Below are 20,313 nucleotides of genomic sequence, written 5' to 3'. Positions count from 1 at the left end.
AGTGAACAATCTTTATTTTAGTTTAAAAGTACAATTTAAGGTTTTATCTTATTATGTTCATAAATTTAGTTGTTTGTGTTTGTAACAATTGTTATTTTAATTTAAAGGCTTATTTAAGTTTTATCTCTTCACGAACGACTGTTCCTCCAGCAAAAAATTTCTGGCTCCGCCACTGGTTCGAAAAAATGGATCGTCCTTCAAGACCATAGCATTGTCCCCGAGACCCGAAGTCTGCACACCCAACGAAAAACTTCTAGCTCTGCCACTGATATATATATATATATATATATATGCAAGTGTTATCAAACATTTGAGAACTATATAAGTGAGTGTTCCCATATATTTGTAGACTTTCTTGATGATTAGTTACTTGTAACTTGCCAATATGATACTATATCTACACAATTGCAAATCTCTTTGACCATCAATTACATAAAGGAGATTGACATGATAACTTCCTAATATCGGTCTATACATGTATGCAAATATCACCACATTTGCCACCTTTAGGAGGTTCGCTAGTACTAAGAGTAAACATGTCTTGAAAGTCAGGTATTTCCGAATTTAGGCATGAGGCAAATTTTTGAAATTGTGTGAGAAACATGTCAATTTTCCCGTATTGATCATTTTTGGTATAAAGTATTCGGGTTAAGCTCGGTCAAGTAAGATAACTGATAAAAATCATAACCCAAACCCGGCCCAGATATTACTCCGGTCTGGGTTAGCATCTTTTTATGCCCATACCCCGATTTTCAGGTCAGGTACTCGAAACAAACCCGATTTATTGACAGGATGGGATTCAAATTCCGATCGAACCGGAACCCAGATTTGCCAAGAGATTTACCGGGCGCACGAAGGCGACGAAGAAGAAGTAAGGTTAGGGTAAGCTTTCGGATTTCTTCTGTTTTTGTGTGAGGGAAGAGATGGTGTTGGTTTCGTTGGCCAAAGAGTATGTGGCGAAGATGTTGCAGGACATCTCCGGTATGAAGGTTCTCATATTGGACTCTCAGACGGTACACACAGTCTTTCTCTCTCTCTCTCTCTCGCTTGCTTTTCTCTTTCTTTCCTGCTAAGGTTTCAGATTATCGTTCTTTTTTCTGATCTGTGTATCCGGCCATGAGGTCTGGATAATCAGTCTCTAAATGTCTTGCCTAGGACGCAAAGGGGGTATTCATATCTGATTCGTCGCCAGAATGAAGTAGGCTGGGAGAATTCTGGTTCGATCGTGAACTTTTTTAGGATATAGCGATGGCTCTTTGTTCCATTTTTTTTTAATTTCAAGATTTTGTAGGGTTATGATGGAAATTGTGATGCAAGGGTGCTCTTCAGGGATTTAGGAGAATTATTATTATTTGTGTACTTTTTGTGGATTTTTTTGAAGCCCTGTTTGTCTCTCTCTGACTGTTAAGGGGAAGATGGCTCAATCTGCAAACATGTGGAAAAAGATCATCGATTGGTTTCGTATTTCCTTTCATTTTTTGATCCGTCGCCAGAATGAAGTAGTCTGGGAGAATTCTGGTTCGATCTGAACTTTTTTCGGATATAGCGATCGCTCTTTGTTCCATTTCATTTAATTTCAAGATTTTGTAGGGTTATGATGGAAATTGTGATGCAAAGGTGCCCTCCAGGGATTTACGAGAATTATTATGATTTCTGTACTTTTTGTGGAATTTTTGAAGCCCTGTTTGTCTATCTCTGACGGTTAGGGGGAAGAGGGCTCAATTTGCAAACATTTGGAAAAAGATCATCGATTGTCTAAGAGTGAGTTTGTGCGTGCATGTGTGCATGTATGTTTGAGAGAGAGAGAGAGAGAGAGAGAGAGAGAGAGAGAGAGAGAGAGAGAGAGAGAGAGTTGGGAAATAACCGTGTTGCATCAGCTGTACCCTTGGCCTGCTACATACCCGCATTGACAGCAGCTTGACATAGACTTGCTCTTGCTTTCATACTTGTCATGATTCATGATCACAAGTACGATCCATACTAGACAGCCCATCTTAAGAAGCTCCAACAATTTTCCATCACTACAATGTAGATTTTTTTTTCATCGAAGTGATGTTTCATGAAACATCTAATTAAATGCATTAAAATTGACTGAAACAAGTTTCAACTATGGTTTATGACTTAGTGAGTTGATGGTGTACACCTGATTTTCGATTGAAAGAGCTAAAGATCTATGGTTTTATATTTGAATGAAGAAAGAGATGAATTGTTGTAAAAAACAAAATATGAAAAAAATGGCATGACACTGAAGACCAAGCAATCTCATAAGATAACAGGAACAAAAGTAGCAAGTAGAAGGTCAAAATATTCTGATAAGAAGTAATATTACGAAGTTACCTATGTTACTTGGACACTGACACGGGTGTTGGTGTCGGGACACGGGTACGAAGTGCCAGACATTGAGGGTTTTAAAAAACTAGAAACATGTAGAGAGAGAGAGAGACCTTTCTGTATAGTAAAGGGGCATGATGACTTATTTTTATGGAGTTGAGACCCAATAAAATATATGGAGACAAATTAAGTTCAAACAAGGCTAACACGAAGTGTGTGGCATCACACATTGTGTTTAAGACACTCAAAATTGTTGGACACACATACTTCTATGTTAAAAAATGAAGTGTCTAGGAGTGTTAGTGTTGGTGTCCAGGTGTCCAAGTGTCGGACACTGACACGTTGACCCTCCAGAAGTGTCAAGGTAACATAGGAAGTTACTGAGGCAGATAGGCCAACAGAATAATGTATTGTTGGCATTGAGTGGTCACATTCTTGGCGCTCCATCAGTAAAAGGAGTCCTGTGCTGATCTGGAGCTCGTATGCAACTGTTGGCGAAGGAAAATGGAAACAAAGAAAGAAATGCAGCGCATTTGTTAAGGTTCTGAATTGTATGAGTTAGAGGCTTAAACATTTACTGGTTATTAACAAAAGTACATATGGTTGACAGCTATGCATTCAATCTTTATTGTTTGCCACCTTGGCTGCTGACAATGATGATCGTTGCTGGACAGGGTGACAACCCAGTAAGTCACAGTCGACTATCTAATAAGCTCAGCTGATAATCTTTAACCCTGGTTTCATTTCTATGTATGATGAGGAATTTGAGGGAACAAGCTTATTTCATTGTGTAACAATGAGGACACCACACTGCATATATAAAAAAATGACCAATGATTGGAAGTTGGGGTAATGAAATAGTGGAAGTACAAAATAAGAGCCACTAAGGGCATACAACACACAAATACAAAGTGCACAAGCACAAGTCCACTATGGGACAATACAAAGAGCCAACAATGGCTTAACACAAGAGAGCACAAAATGTAAAAATAATAATCTTTGTTGATAAAATGCTTAAGCAAAACTGCAAAAGCATGCGAAAAAGAAGGGACAAGGAGTCCCTTTATATACACAGCAAGAGAGAGGAGGGAGCTCCCAATAGAGTCGATGGGAGCTCCCAACAGTCAACGGTCATAAATATGACCGTTGGGCTCTCCCAACGGCTCCATGGTCTAAAGGACCATAGAGCCCTGCCCCTTTTATATAAATACAACATTAAAAATAAAAGATAAAAAATAGAGACCAAAATACCCCTGATGGGCATAGTAAAAAACAAGACTGTACATAATATATATATATATATTCTAACAGATGGAACACTTTGGTTGTGTGGAAAGATAGGAACAGTTGCATCTTTCAAGAGTTGGTTTCTTCTTTTTAGGTGGTTTAACACAAGGATTCAATCTGGCATTTTCTGTGTGAATTGGTCTAAGGGGATTTGGACTTGGCTTGGATTTGGTGATTGGTTCTTTTTCTGTACTCTAGCTGTTTCATTTTGCTGTACTTTGTCTGGTGATTTCTCATCACCTTTTATATTTGTTTAATGATTTTTTTTCCTTAAAAAATCAAAACAAGTGTAATTAGAGGAGACAAAATTGCACCATGCATCTCTTAAAGCAGTACCAACAAATGTAACATACATATATGCAGACTACAATCTAATTTTGCACCTATTTTACTCCATTTTCTTGAGCTTTCATATTTGAGGCACCTCACTAAAAATACTCTGAATTTGCTTGATACAACCGTCTCTGCTAAGAATCCATCTAATAAATTCCAATTGAAAAATCTCTGCAATACGCCATCTCTAGTGATGTTTAGAAATCTTTTCCTTAATCCAAACCAGGGATGCTTAGATCATTTTGGTTATGTAAGAGCGATGAGGGTAAAAGTCACTTCAAGTTTAGGAAGTCCTTATGTGGGATGTGTAATGAGATATTGCGGAAATATAAAGAGTGCATACAAGCACATACAACAATGAATAAAAGAGAAAATATCACAAGTCCACGAAGGGACAATACAAGCACAAGCCTTTAAGAAGGCAACAATATACAAAGCCTCTTATTGAAAAGAGAGAGGAGCTCTCCAAGATGAGAATACACAAGGGGATCACCCCTATTTATACAAGAGAAGGAGGAGGAAAAAGGAGGGCCAAAGGGCCTCAAAAGGAGAGCCAAAAGGGGGCTCCCATAGAGTCGTTGGGAGTCCCCAACGGTCACATTTTGTGACCGTTGGGGGCTCCAACGACTTCTATGTTGGAGCCCCTTTAGGTCCTCAAAAATAATAAAAAAAGAAATGAAAAATAAAAAATAAAAATTACATTTGTTCAAAAAGAAAAAATAGTTGTTTTCTAAAACAACTGTGAAATTACAAAAATACCCCTATCGGGTATTGATGTAATAAACAGAATATATATATATATATGTATATATATATATATATATATATATATATATATATATATATATATATATAATAGGTACATTTTAACACCCCCCTCAAACTTTACGGGGGAAGGACGGAAAGTTTGTCGAGAAGAAACATGAACCGAGGAGCCGGGAGAGCTTTAGTGAAGAAGTCTGCCAACTGATATTCTGAAGTGACATATGGCAGAGCAATAGTTCCTCGTAAAAATTCGTCACGAACATAGTGACAATCCATTTCGATATGTTTCGTACGTTCATGAAAAGTATGATTGCTTGCAATATAGATGGCACTCTTATTGTCGCAACACAGCTTGGAGGCTTCAGTAATATCAACTCCCATATCTTTAAGCAAACTGCGAAGCCATACAAGTTCCATTGTTGTGGTTGCCATTGCCCGGTACTCAGCTTCAGTGGATGATAGGGAAACTTTCTGCTGCTTCTTGCATCGCCAGGCAATCAATGAGTCCCCTAAAAAGACACAAAAACCAGTAGTTGAGACTCGATCATTGGGATTACCTCCCCAATCTGCATCAGTATAAGCAAGAAGATTCAAAGGGGAAGAGGAGGATAGAAATAGCCCTTTATTGATGGTATTCCGAATGTAGCGAATGATTCGGAGAACCGCACTCATATGCACGGTTGTAGGAGCATGCTGAAATTGACTGACTGAGTGAACCGCATGAGTGATATCTGGTCTGGTGATGGTTAAATATGTAAGAGACCCAATGAGTTGTCTGTACGGTGTAAGATCTTCCAGAAGAACCCCATCCTCTAACCGCAACTTGGCATTAATAACCTCGGGAGTCTCTACCTTCTTATCATCAGAAATCCCAGACTTAGAACATATATCTGCAGCAAGCTTCATCTGTGACAAAATATATCCTCTAGGAGAATATGCAACCTCAATTCCAAGAAAATATCTGAGAAACTAAATCAGACATATCAAAATTATCTTTTAACATATTTTTAACATTAATAATACTACTTTGATCATTCCCAGTGATAATCATATCATCAACATAAAACAACAAAATTACGATACTAGAACCTGCATTTTTAACAAAAAGAGCAGTGTCAGTATAACAAGAATGAAATCCTAATTTTATCATGATATCACTAAAACGATCATACCAAGCCTTAGGAGCTTGTTTAAGACCATATAATGCCTTTAAAAGCCGAAGTGTTTGACCTTGCTTAATATTTATTCCGGGTGGTGGATCCATATAAACTTCTTCACTCAAACTTCCATTTAAAAAAGCATTTTTTACGTCAAGTTGATAAATAGGCCATTTTTTTGTTGATGCGACAGCTATTAAGGTTCTGACACTTGTCATACGAGCTACGGGGGCGAATGTTTCTTCGTAATCAATACCATATTCTTGGGAGTATCCCTTAGCAACCAATCTTGCTTTATATCGTTCCAAAGAGCCATCGCTTTTAGTTTTAACTTTGAAGACCCAACAACAACCAATAGGTTTTTTGTGTGAGGGTAGATCAACTACTTCCCAAGTATTGGCCTTTTTTAAAGCATTTAGTTCAACTTGCATTGCTTCAACCCAATGAGGTATAGATTTAGCTTGATTATAGTGAGTTGGTTCAAAATAAGAGTGTAGAGTTATCAAACATGCCCGATAGTTGGGAGTTAAAGAGTCATAGGAGACAAACCTATTTGGGGGTATTGATATTCTAGAAGAATGCCTAACTTGTGGTTCCTCAATGGATTCAGAAATTTGAGAGTATTTTTCGAGGGCACTAATAGGTTTTTCTTGATTTCTTCTTGAGTAAACATTTACATTGGTATTGCTATCATGAACATTTGTATTTGAATTACTATCATTTGAGAGTGTTATGTCAAGAGGGGATACCTCGTGAGTGTCATCTATGTTTTCAAGAGAATCTTCTTGTATGTCATCAATAAGATCATATAAGAATACATAATCGATTTCATTTGTCTCTTCTATTTTATCAAAACCGTTTTCTTCTTCGAGAAATGTTACATCTTTTGAAACATATAGTTTATCATTCTTAAAATCATAACATCTATACCCCTTTTGATTTTCACCATATCCAAAAAATACACATTCAATTGCTTTGGGAGATAACTTATCCCTTTTATGTAGTAGGACAAAACATTTGCAACCAAAAATACGAAGTCGATTAAAATCGGGTGAAAACTTAAAGAGTTTCTCATAGGGAGAAGCATTTTTTAACTTAGAAGAGGGCATTCTATTGATTAGATAGGTTGAGGTAAGAACGGCTTCCGCCCAAATTTTTTTTGGAATATTTCTAGACACAAGCAATGTCCTAGCGGTTTCTATAATGTGCCTATGTTTCCTTTCCGCTAGGCCATTTTGTTGAGGAGTCCTAGGACATGACTTTTGATGACAAATGCCATTTTGGTTTAAATAGTTTTGGAATTCGTGAGATAAGTATTCACCACCGGAATCGGATCTTAAAATAGATATGTTACTTTGAAATTGATTTTGAACCTTTTTATGAAAATCTTTAAAGAAAGTAAATACTTCCGACTTATGACTAAGGAAATAAATCGAAACATACCGAGTAAAGTCATCAATAAACGTAACATAATATGAATAACCCCCTTTAGACATAACCGGAGAAGGACCCCAAACATCCGAATGCACCAATTCAAAAGGCCTTGATGAGAAAAAAGATCTAGTTGGAAAAGGAATAAACTTCATTTTTCCAAAAATGCAATCTTTGCAATTAATTTCTTTTTCCTTACAAAATTTGTTTCCAAAAGGAAAGAGATACATTTTGGAATAACTTGGATGACCAAGTCTTTTATGCCAAGTTTCCATATTTTTTTCTTGGACATAAGAACAAAAAAAGTTTGTAGGGAGATCAAGATGGTCCATATAATAGAGGTCTCCCTTTCTATGGCCTTGCCCAATCCGCTTCCCGGACCGGAGATCCTGCACAAAGCAACCATTAGATGAGAAAGATATTTCACATCCATGGTCGGCAATTTGAGAAACCGAAAAAAGGTTTAAATTTAATTTGGGAACAACTCTTACTTTTGGAACACAAAAATTTTGAGAATCTTTAAAAGAGCCAATACTTGAAATTTTCAAAAAGGTTCCATCGGCCGTTGAGACACAAGAGTCCTTTGAATTGATGCAAACATCACTAAGTGCATTCTCATGAGGGGTCATATGAAAAGAAGCTCCGGAATCAAGGATCCAAGAATACGTACCGGGTGATGATGTTGAAGCAATGGCCGCACCCGATGTGGAGGAAGAAACTTTAACCATTTGTTGGAGAGCCATAGATATTTGTCCAAGAGTTTCTTTAATGTCATTGTTTTTGCCTTCATCTTCTTTGGAGGTGGTTTCTTCAAGAGAGGCTACTTTAGGCTTGAAGGCTCCCATAAGCTTTGGACAAACGGCTCTAATGTGACCCGGCTCATTGCAATAATGACAAACAATCATTTTTCTTCCTCCATTGTAGTTCCCTTGTTTCCCAAAATGAGGAGGCTTATAGGTTCTAACATTGTTACCCGGTTTGGATACGGCAAGGACTTCATCAACATGCTTACTCATGCCAAGCCTTGTCTCCTCTTGAGTGATTTCGGCAATAGCATCCTCAATAGGAGGAAAAATAGATCTATGGAGAAGTGAGGATCTCACTTGCTCAAATTCGGGGCGTAGCCCAAAAAGAAATTGAAACAATCGCTCTTGTTCCATTTGTTTTTGTCTTAAATCAACATCTTCCATAGAAACCCACTTTGGCTCTAAAAGAGCCAATTCATCCCATAGTGGGTTAAGGGCACTATAGTAGTCTTGAATGCTAGAATCACCTTGCTTGGTGGTTCTAACTTTTTCTTGCAAGAAGTATGCTCTTGCAAGATCCTTTTGGGTATACATACCCCTCATAAAGGACCAAGCCTCATTGGCTCGACGAAATTTAGCTATATTAGCACATACCTTAAGTTCCACATTGTTCATAAACCACGCAAGGATTTTTGCGTGATTGCTTTTCCAATCTTCTACTTCCTTTTGATGATTTTCAATGGCCTTGAGACGAGCATCTCCCTCAAGAGCTTTTTCTTGATCTTCTTCCATTTTTGTGAGCATAAGCTTAGGTTCCGGAACGGTCCCCATGACATAACCCCAAAGCTTCTTCCCTTTGAGATTATTCTCCATTGCCGATGCCCACATCATATAGTTCTTTCCATTGAGTTTGAAAGAAAGATCAATCTTTGTCTCCATGATGTTGCCAAGAAGTGAGAAGATGTCCACCAAAATAAGAGATACACGAACCACACTTTTCCTTCAAGAATCGAGTGGCTCTAATACCATGTAATGAGATATTGCGGAAATATAAAGAGTGCATACAAGCACATACAACAATGAATAAAAGAGAAAATATCACAAGTCCACGAAGGGACAATACAAGCACAAGCCTTTAAGAAGGCAACAATATACAAAGCCTCTTATTGAAAAGAGAGAGGAGCTCTCCAAGATGAGAATACACAAGGGGATCACCCCTATTTATACAAGAGAAGGAGGAGGAAAAAGGAGGGCCAAAGGGCCTCAAAAGGAGAGCCAAAAGGGGGCTCCCATAGAGTCGTTGGGAGTCCCCAACGGTCACATTTGTGACCGTTGGGGGCTCCAACGACTTCTATGTTGGAGCCCCTTTAGGTCCTCAAAAATAGTAAAAAAAGAAATGAAAAAATAAAAAATAAAAATTACATTTGTTCAAAAAGAAAAAATAGTTGTTTTCTAAAACAACTGTGAAATTACAAAAATACCCCTATCGGGTATTGATGTAATAAACAGAATATATATATATATATATAATAGGTACATTTTAACAGGATGGTCCAGCATTTAGTGATAAAGAAGATATGAGTAGTTGACTGCTGAATAGATATCTTGCTTATCTACACCACCTCTGTACAGTTTCTTTCTTTTTCACTGCAGTACATGTTAGTTCCTTGAGGTGACTTCTGTCATGGTTCTTTGCCCTTCTAGAGATTTTGTGGCTTTTCTTGACATGTGCAGAGATTCTGTGGTTATCTGTTGAGAACAGGTCAATGCTTTTGTAAGATAATTATCAATTTAAAATTGCTCTTTAGGAACTTTATCTTTCTCACTTTATGCTGCATATGGTGTGCTGGCTAATAATTGGAGTTGAAGGAGCTCAAAACTAGTTTCATTAGCAGGTCAGTTCTACATGCCCTTATACTGCTTTTTTGCCCAATAATTGCAGGTAAGCATTGTGAGCGTAGCATTCAGCCAGTCAGAACTTCTTCAAAAGCAAGTTTTTTTGGTAGAATTGGTAGACACTTCATTAAAAGAATCAATGTCACATCTGAAAGCAGTTTACTTTCTTCGTCCAACATCAGAGAATATTCAATATCTGAGAAAACAGCTCATGAGTCCAAGATTTGGAGAGTATCATTTGTGTATGCTTCTTTAGTCTCATATCATTTCACTTGGCCAACCTGTACTAGTTCAGACATTCTGAATTTTCATTCTATTTGCCTCAGGCTGCGTTTCTCTTCCACCCCACTCTCTTTACCATTTAAATGTGATGGTATTTTTTTCTTTTTTTGTCAGTTTTTTCTAATATCATGGCGACTGCAAATATTCAGACACTTGCTGCATCAGATGAACATGAAGTTGTTCAGCAAGTACAGGTAAAAATAATTTTGTCCTCAATCTATATATTTCATTTGTTTGAATTAGTGTATCTTTTTTTTGATCATTTTGTTAGTAAAGCTCATTTATGTAATTGGGTTGGATTATTTCAACAAGATATTTTGTATTCCTCGACTCATTGTGGCTGAAAGATTTAATAATACTGGTGAACAACACAGTATTTTTGTGTCAATAACCTTGCAGAAAGCACAAATTTATGTTTGAATATAACCAATAAAACTTGGTTACACTGTTTCTGTGATCTTACTGGTAATGATATCAGTTTGGTGACCCTGTATACAAATTTCTTGCAGAGGCCATAATTTGGTGTTTCCATGGGTTGGATCACATGCTTGTGGAGCACATCTCTTTACATTGATTATACTTCCTGTTGGATTTTTATCTGGTTCTGACCCGACCAAAGGTAATTTGGGTGGATAAGGTGTACTAAAATAAGGGTTGGATTGGTAGGAATTGGACAAATAGAATCAGATTCGGGCTGAAACCGAGTCCAACCGGAAAACCTATCTAGTTCTCGTTTTTGTGGATCCAGTGTCATGGGGGGTTTGGTCACATCTGAATATGGAATTTTACCATATGCTCTGAAGTAGATCCAGATCCAAAACAGGACCACTCATAAAAAGTTGGGACCAGTATAGATTCAGCCTAGATCGAACCTGTTTGCAACCCTATTTCCTATTAATAGAGTAGTTTAAGGAAGCCCTTTCTGTTTGCAGAGCTAGAAAGGTAGTGCAGATATATGCAATTTTCCTTCCAAACTAATAAATTGTAAATATCATGTTGAGACTAAGAGGCTTTTAGTAAATAAGTTTTTCTAAACTAGAGGTTATTTGAATCTTAATATTTAATGAGGGACCTGGGTGTAATTTTGTTCCTTGGACTATCTCTATTTAATATAGAGATTAGCCCTAATCCATTTGAACGAGTCTTTCTATTGTGCAGCCGACTCTCTCTCTTTCTCTCTCTCTCTCTCTCTCTCTACACAGGTGGTTGTGCATCGATCTTCCTTCTACATATCATAATCCTGAGAGTCCTCAATCAACACTTTTAGAACATCTAATGTTGTCATCAGAAAAGATATTATGAGTTTACATGACATTCAGATATATCGTCAACTTAACTCCCTCACTCTTAGACTAAATTATAAGATATGCATGAAAATCAACATGATGCCAACACCATCACACGTCTTGGCAGCTCCAGGTTGTTTCTGGTGATTAAGAACATGAATCGGAGTTTGATATCAAGGCCTTGCACAGGAAATCAACAATAATCATACACTAAAGTATGACAAGCTGTTATTTGGCAATTTGGATATATTATGTTCTATGCCCTTGCAATCTATCATCTAATCCCTAGTTAAAGAAATTCCCTGGGACATGCTTTTAAGTATTCATTTTTTTATGGTTGTAATGAAATCAAGTGGAAAGCAAACCATAATGCTTATAAGCAAAAGAGCATGTTCTACAAGGGACAATACAAATGCCAAAGGCAATAAAAAAGCACCCAAGCGGATACAATGTCTACAAAGTGCTTAAATCTGCATAAGCACATGTCCACAAATGGAAAATACACAAGCCAATCAATTGTTATTGCATGAGTGTTAAAATATATATATATATATATATACTTATATATATATACATCCGTATATATATAAGTATATATATATACATATATGTATATATATACTATTTCTCATTTAGATAAATACCCGATAGGGGTATTCTTGTAATACCACAATGTATCTTTTTCTTTTTTTATTTTTTCTCTTTTTCCCTTTTTCCCTTTTCTTTTTTCTTTATTTTCCCCTTTTTGTAAAGACCACAAGGGGGCCCCACACTTGTAGTCGTTGGGGCTCCAACGGTCAGATTTCTGACCGTTGGGGCTCCCAACGACTACAAGGGAGCCCCCCTTGTGGTTCCTTTTAGTGCTTCCCTCCTCTATAAATAGAGGAGGTCTTCCCCTCTTAAATGTATGGGTTTTTACACCCTTCTCTTCCTTTCTTCAATAAATCCAACTTATGACTTTAAGTCATTTCCTATATTTGTGAGTTTTTGTGTGTGCACATTTGGTGTTTGTGTTCTTGGCTTTTGTAGTCACTCTTAAGGAGTGACTTTTGCTCTATTGGTGCTTCCGCCTCTTTTCATTACATGGTATCAAAGCTCGGTTGGTGATTAGGCTCCTCTTTTGACATCTTGGAAAGCGTGCCTCCCAAAGTTTTTGAAGAAAGGAAGAATATTTGGTGCCGATGGAACGTGACTCTAAAGTGGAGCTCTCTTTCAAGCTAAATGGGTCCAACTATCTCATGTGGGCCTCCGCTATGGAAAATCATCTAAGAGGTAAGAAACTTTGGGGTTTTGTTATGGGGACTACTCCCGAACCCTCTCTTGTTCTTACCAAAATTGAAAATGAAGTTGAAAAGGCTTTAGATGGCGATGAGCGCATCAAAGCCATTAATGAACATCAATCCAAAATCGAGGATTGGGAAAGCAACCATGCCAAAATCTTGGCATGGTTTATGAACAACGTAGATCTTAAAAATTGTGCCAATATTGCCAAGTTTAGAAGAGCCAATGAGGCTTGGTTTTTTCTTAAGGGTATGTATACCCAAAAGGATCTTGCTCGGCAATTCTTTTGCCAAGAAAAAATTCGTTCCACCAAACAAATGGATATGAGTGTCCGGGACTATTTTAGCTCACTAACTCCCCTTTGGGAGGAGCTTGCCCTTCTTGAGCCCAAATGGGTTGCTCCACAAGACATTGAACTAAGAAGGGAACAAATTGAAAAGGAGCACTTTTTTCAATTCCTTCATGGACTTCGCCCGGAATTTGAACAAGTGAGGGCATCTCTTCTCCATAGAAGCAAAGCCCTACCTATTGAAGATGCTCTTGCCGAGGTATGTCAAGAAGAAACTCGACTTGGCTTGAGCATTAGGAATGATGAAGTTTTGGCCGTTAATAGGCCCGGATCAAATGTTAAAGCATATAGACCTCCCCACTTTAACAAAAATATCAATGGGCCTAGAAGGGGAATAATATGCCATTATTGTAATGAACCGGGTCACATTAGACCGGTTTGTCCAAAACTCAAAGGAAAAGTTGCCGTGGTTGGGGAAACTTCTCCAAAGAAGGAAGAAAGTACCAAAGAAGGAGATATTAAAGAAACTCTAAATCACATCTCCGAAGTTCTTCAACATCTTCTCAAGACTTCTCCTTCAACATCCGGGGCCGCCATTGCCTACTCTTCATCTCCTCCAGGTATGTGGATACTAGACTCCGGTGCTTCTTTTCATATGACATCTCATAAAAATTCTCTTTCAAATATTTTTTCCGAACTGATATCTTCTTGTGTTTCAACGGCCGATGGTACATCACTAAAAATTGAAAGTATTGGATCTCTTGATTTCAAAAACTTCTTTGTTCCTAAAGTTAGAATCGTTCCTAAAATAAATTTAAATTTTTTTTCAGTATCTCAAATCACCGATCATGGATGCCAAGTCTCTTTCTCACCTAAGGATTGCACCGTGCAGGATCTCCAGTCAGGGAAGCTGATTGGGCAAGGCCATAGAAGGGGTGACCTCTACTTTATGGATTTTTTGACTCTCCCATCTAAGGCATCATGCAATCTTGTAAAAGACAAAAGTATTGGAATATGGCATGAGAGACTTGGCCATCCAAATTTTGTAAAAATGTCTCTTTTTCCGTTTTTGAACAATACTTGTAAAGACAATCACATGACTTGTAAAGATTGCATTTTTGGGAAATCTAAAGCTATTCCATTTCCACAAAGAAGTTACTTTACCACTCGGCCATTTGAACTTATTCATTCCGATGTGTGGGGACCTTCCCCTATTTTGTCTAAAGGAGGTTTTTCGTATTATGTGGTATTTATTGATGATTTCACTCGATTCACGTAGATTTACTTCCTAAGTCGCAAATCCGAAGTTTTCTCCTTCTTTAAAGAATTTCATGCAATGGTCAAAAACCAATTTTTGGGAAATTTATCTATTCTTAGATCCGATTCGGGAGGCGAATATATGTCCAATGATTTTCAAAACTATTTAAAAGAAAATGGAATTTTCCACAACGTTCTTGTCCCAACACTCCACAACAAAATGGACTTGCGGAAAGAAAGCATAGGCACATAATAGAGACTACAAGAACGTTATTAATCTCAAGAAACATTCCAAAATCCTTTTGGGCCGAAGCGGTTCTAACCTCTATATATCTTATAAATAGAACCCCTTCGTCCTCTTTAAAAAATCTTTCTCCATTTGAAAAACTTTACAATATGTCTCCCGATTACAAAAGACTAAGAATTTTTGGATGCAAATGTTTTGTTTTAACTCACAAGAATGATAAACTTTCCCCTAGGGCTATTGAATGTATTTTTTTGGGATATGGCGAAAAACAAAAAGGGTATAGATGTTTTGACATACTTAAAAATAAGCTTTATATCTCTAAAGATGTCACATTCCTTGAAGAGGAAAGTGGTTTTTTCGCACCAACCGAATGAAAATATTGATTATTCATTCTTATTTGACTTATTGCCTAAAGAAAACATCATAGATGATCATATTGATTCTAATGAATCTCTTAGTGAAGATCTTGTTGAACATCCAAACGATGATCAAAACTTTGAAGAAAATGTTTCAAGACAAATTCAAGTCTACTCTAGAAGGAATGAAAGGAATCCTCCTTGTGCCCTTGAAATTTTTTTCCAAAATGAGTTCACCGAAGAGACTTCTCAAAGAAGATCAAATCGGATTTCCAAAATACCAAATAGATTTGTTTCCTATGATTCTTTTTCGCCTAACTTTCGAGCATGCCTTCTTGCTCTTCACTCTTTTCATGAACCATCTCATTACAATGATGCTAAGCAATATGCTCATTGGAATGAAGCTATGCAACTTGAACTTAATGCTCTTAAAAAGGCACAAACTTGGGAAATCATTGATCCTCCCAATGGCAAGAAACCCATCGGATGTAGATGGGTTTTTAAAGTAAAAACTAAGAGTGATGGTTCATTGGAAAGGTATAAGGCTAGGTTGGTAGCCAAAGGATATGCCCAAGAGTATGGGGTAGATTATGATGAAACCTTTGCCCCCGTTGCTCGAATGACTAGTGTTCGAGCTCTTATTGCTATAGCTGCAGTTAAAAAATGGCCAATTTTTCAACTTGATGTTAAAAATGCCTTTTTGAATGGTAATTTAAATGAAGAAGTGTATATGGAACCACCTCCAGGTATGGATTTAAATGGAAAAATTTTGAAATTAAAAAAGACTTTATATGGTCTTAAGCAAGCACCTAAAGCTTGGTATGATAGGTTTAGTAACGTATTAATAAATTTAGGATTTTCTTCTTGTTATACTGACACTGCTCTTTTTGTGAAAAGAACAGGTGACTCCATTATTATGCTTCTGCTGTATGTTGATGATATGATCATCACTGGGAATGACAAAAAGGGAGTAAATGATGTTAAGTCTATGCTAAAAGATACCTTTGATATGTCTGACCTTGGTTATTTGCGATATTTTTTAGGTATTGAAGTGGCTTATTCCGAACGTGGATACATCTTATCTCAGATGAAGTTAGCTGCTGAAATTTGTACCAAATCAGGAATATCTGATGAAAAAAAAGTTGAGACTCCCGAAGTTATCAATGCAAAACTTAGACTTGAAGATGGTGTTCTTCTTGAAGATCCAACTCCCTACCGTCAATTAATTGGATCCCTCACTTATCTATCCATCACCCGTCCTGACATAGCTCATGCGGTTCATGCAGCAAGCCAGTTCCAGCATGCACCTACCACGGTTCATATGGCAGCCGTAATGAGAATTGTGCGATATATCAAAAACACCATCTCAAAGGGACTCTTCTTATCCTCTTCCTCATCTCTTGAATTGACTGCTTTTACTGATGCTGACTGGGGAGGCAATCCCAATGATCGTATCTCAATTACGGGTCTTTGTATCTTTTTAGGTGAATCTCTCATCTCGTGGAGATGCAAGAAGCAGCAGAAAGTCTCCTTATCATCTACTGAAGCTGAGTATCGGGCTATGGCGATGACAACTATGGAAATCGTATGGCTCAGAAGTCTCCTTGCTGACATGGGCGTCTTCATTTCCACTCCTACCAAGTTCTGCTGTGATAACAAAAGTGCGATATACATTGCCAGCAATCACACCTTTCATGAACGGACAAAGCATATCGAGATGGATTGCCATTATGTTCGAGACGAATATCTCAGAGGGACTATCTCATTACCATATGTGACTTCAGAATATCAGCTGGCTGACTTCTTCACCAAAGCGCTTCCAACTCCACGATTTATGTTCCTCCTTAGCAAACTTTCGGTCTTCTCCCCGTAAAGTTTGAGGGGGCGTGTTAAAATATATATATATATATATATATATATATACTTATATATATATACATCCGTATATATATATACATATATGTATATATATACTATTTCTCATTTAGATAAATACCCAATAAGGGTATTCTTGTAATACCACAATGTATCTTTTTCTTTTTTTCTTTTTTCTCTTTTTCCCTTTTTCCCTTTTCTTTTTTCTTTATTTTCCCCTTTTTGTAAAGACCACAAGGGGGCCCCACACTTGTAGTCGTTGGGGCTCCAACGGTCAGATTTCTGACCGTTGGGGCTCCCAACTACTACAAGGGAGCCCCCCTTGTGGTTCCTTTTAGTGCTTCCCTCCTCTATAAATAGAGGAGGTCTTCCCCTCTTAAATGTATGGGTTTTTACACCCTTCTCTTCCTTTCTTCAATAAATCCAACTTATGACTTTAAGTCATTTCCTATATTTGTGAGTTTTTGTGTGTGCACATTTGGTGTTTGTGTTCTTGGCTTTTGTAGTCACTCTTAAGGAGTGACTTTTGCTCTATTGGTGCTTCCGCCTCTTTTCATTACAATGAGATCATAAGAGGAACCAAAGAGCATACACAAAGGAACACAAGAACCATAAAAAATAATAATCTTTATTGAGATGTAGGAAAAACATTAACATACAAGAGGGGGAAAACATTTAGAGGTAGTCTAAAATAGAGCTATTGAAACAGTCCAAGAGCTATAAATAGAGTTGTTGGACTGTTCCAACAGCTCTATTGACTAGTCAACTCTACGTTGACTAGTCCAAAAAGAACCTAACTAAAAAGAAAAAGAAAGAAAAAAGAAAAAATAATTACAAATAGTTATGACATATTTACATATATAATGTATATGTACACACATATGTATATATTATACAAATATGTATACATACTCAAGTATGTATACATATGGATACATGTATATGTTTATTGTATATATATGTATTATATGTATATACATTTTAACAGTATATATGTACAATGATCAACACACACACACACACATATATATATATAGCTTAACACTCCCTCAAACTCACATGTGATTACCGAAAGTTTGAAAATACAAAAACAAAGGGAATGACCCAAGTCTTCATTGATAATCTTCACCAATGTTGTGAAAAGCATTGAAGTGTAGCGAGGCGCTCCACCAAAAATTGAGGTGAGGCGTAAGCCTCAAATTTTTTTTTGAAAACTTAAAAAAAAAATCTAAAAATACAAATAAATAAAAAAAGATTTTATTGATGAAACAACAACCAATAAGAAATAAAAAATCTCAAATAAATACTAAAAAATATGAGATTAACATGTAAAAGTAACTGAGAAACTGATTATATAACTGAGAAACTGATTATATAACTTAGAAACAAATTATATAGCTGTGAAAAAACTACACAGCATAACAGGATTAAAAAAACTATAGAAAAGTAACTAAGAAACTGATTATATAACTGAAAAAAGAAACTAATTATATAGCTTAGAAACAAATTATATAGCTTTGAAAAAAACTACATAGCATAACAGGATTAACAACAAAATATAATGTCCTAACGTGTATGTATATTTGTTTTTCACACAAATATACACAATATATAACATATATAATTGAGAATCTGGTTATATAACTGAGAAACTGATTGTATAATTGAAAAAATTCTTCTTCTTCTTCTTCGGTGCAACATTGATCTTCACCAAATCCCTGCCTTCACCGGCTATCTCCATCTTTATGATGGGATCCATAAAAAGCAGAATTTATTTTTCAACCCACATCTTCTTTAAGAACTTGTAGATAGAACACAAAACACAGGTTCCTACTACACAAAGGAAGATGATAACTAAATAGTTATTGTAAAAAAAGTTATAACCCAATAGTTAAAAAAATAGTTATTGGATACATGTATATAGTTACAAAATAAATATATTTTGAACAATATTAACTTAGATTAATTCATATATATATATATATGAAGAGAGGATGGTTACGTTCCCCAACAAAACATGGAGGAACTATAAACTAAACAATTTTAAAAGCGAGGTACAATAGTCATTAATATAGACCCAAGGAATATACTTCAAAATTAATTTTCTTAAGAATTTCTTGATTAGATAATCATAACCATAAAACAGCATATTTTTCAAGGAAACATAAATTTTGAACATGGTAGAAATTTGATCCCTAAAGTCCAAAAGACAAGCACATATAAATTATCAAGAAGACATAAACAATTGTGCATAAATAAAGTTCCAAAGGTTTAGGTAAACATTTCAAATGACAGTACAAATAATTAATTATGCATATTAAATGTGTGGGCTCTAAGGAGCTCACAACAAAAGAAGAACTAATTAAGTTCATACAAAAAATGCAAGATAACCAACATAGAACAAATCTAAATATCCTCAACATATATATTAAACATGCAATTAAAGTATATTCAATGCATATAATAATGCATGAAAAAATTTCAACGAATAAACATTTTCCATACGAGGGCAAATGGGCAGCTGAAAAGATTAGAAAATACATAGAGAGATTTTAAAAAAACCCACATAGAACAAATCATAACAAAAAAATGATATTTGCAAATCTCAACACTACTTTGCTCACCATAATCATCATCGCCTCTTAGACCTCCAACTCAATATCCTTAAAATTCAAGTGTATCAATGCATAAGACAACTGATCAATTACACATCTCAGCAATAACCAAATTAGTGACCATGCACCTGCAATAACGACTATCTAAATTGACAATACTAGCTACAACCACAAGAGGTGCACATCCCTCACCTCACAAATGATTGTAAAACTGCAATCAACATTAGCAACTTCAATAGGTGCACATAACTCACCACACTGATAAAACAAAATCTCTTATTCAAAAATTAAAATCACTCAAATAAGAGGAAAGAGAGAGAAAACCATGGGAGGTAAAAAGTATTGTAATAAAAACAAACAGATGTCAATAAGCAAGAAAAATTTGAAAACAATATTCAAATCAAACAAATAAATTTTGCAATAATGAGATTTAATCCATAAGGACCAATATGGTCACAAGCAAAAAATAGTAGTCATCACTGATAAAGATCAATACAAGCATCCAATAAACAACTAGGGCCAAATAAGCAACTGAGTGATTTAACTCACTCATAGAACCATAGGTCAAACAACCGTCAGTCAAAGCCAAAACAAGTGCCAATATTGCACTCGTAAACATGCAATCTATACTGACAAAATATAGAGGTGCCCACATAACTCACCCCAACAAACATTTGGCTCCACAACACCGAGGTGCACATAACTTACCTCGAAAAGGCCGAACAAAAATAATGGATGCATTGAAAAACAATAATGGCTATAGCCAAAAGAGAGCAACACGAAAAACCTCGAAAAACACTTTTCAAAAAGAGGTTATAAACAAGAGCCGATATGTCAATCATACGACAAGATGCAAACAAGTCACTAAAAATCTCATGA

The 20,313-nt window shown here is 36.3% G+C and overlaps 1 protein-coding gene across 3 annotated transcripts in view; it reads left to right on the top strand.

Annotated features, from left to right (window-relative positions):
* Positions 1-824: 824 nt before the first annotated feature.
* VPS45 (vacuolar protein sorting 45) overlaps positions 825-20,313 on the top strand; it is a 34,594-nt gene continuing 15,105 nt past the window's right edge. For all 3 annotated transcript variants that reach the window (XM_090008469.1, XM_090008546.1, XM_090008387.1), the window contains exons 1-3: positions 825-1,013; positions 9,993-10,188; positions 10,343-10,422. In XM_090008469.1, the coding sequence (XP_089864595.1) occupies positions 924-1,013; positions 9,993-10,188; positions 10,343-10,422 (366 nt within the window). In that variant the 5' untranslated portion in view covers positions 825-923. The remainder of the gene's footprint in view (positions 1,014-9,992; positions 10,189-10,342; positions 10,423-20,313) is intronic.

The sequence above is a fragment of the Nuphar pumila genome, chromosome 1 (genome assembly GCF_984573655.1).
Source record: "Nuphar pumila chromosome 1, dmNupPumi1.hap1.1, whole genome shotgun sequence".
Taxonomy (NCBI): Eukaryota; Viridiplantae; Streptophyta; class Magnoliopsida; order Nymphaeales; family Nymphaeaceae; genus Nuphar; species Nuphar pumila.
The sequence above is the reverse complement of the archived record's forward strand: the minus strand, read 5'-3'. Positions and strand labels throughout refer to the sequence as shown.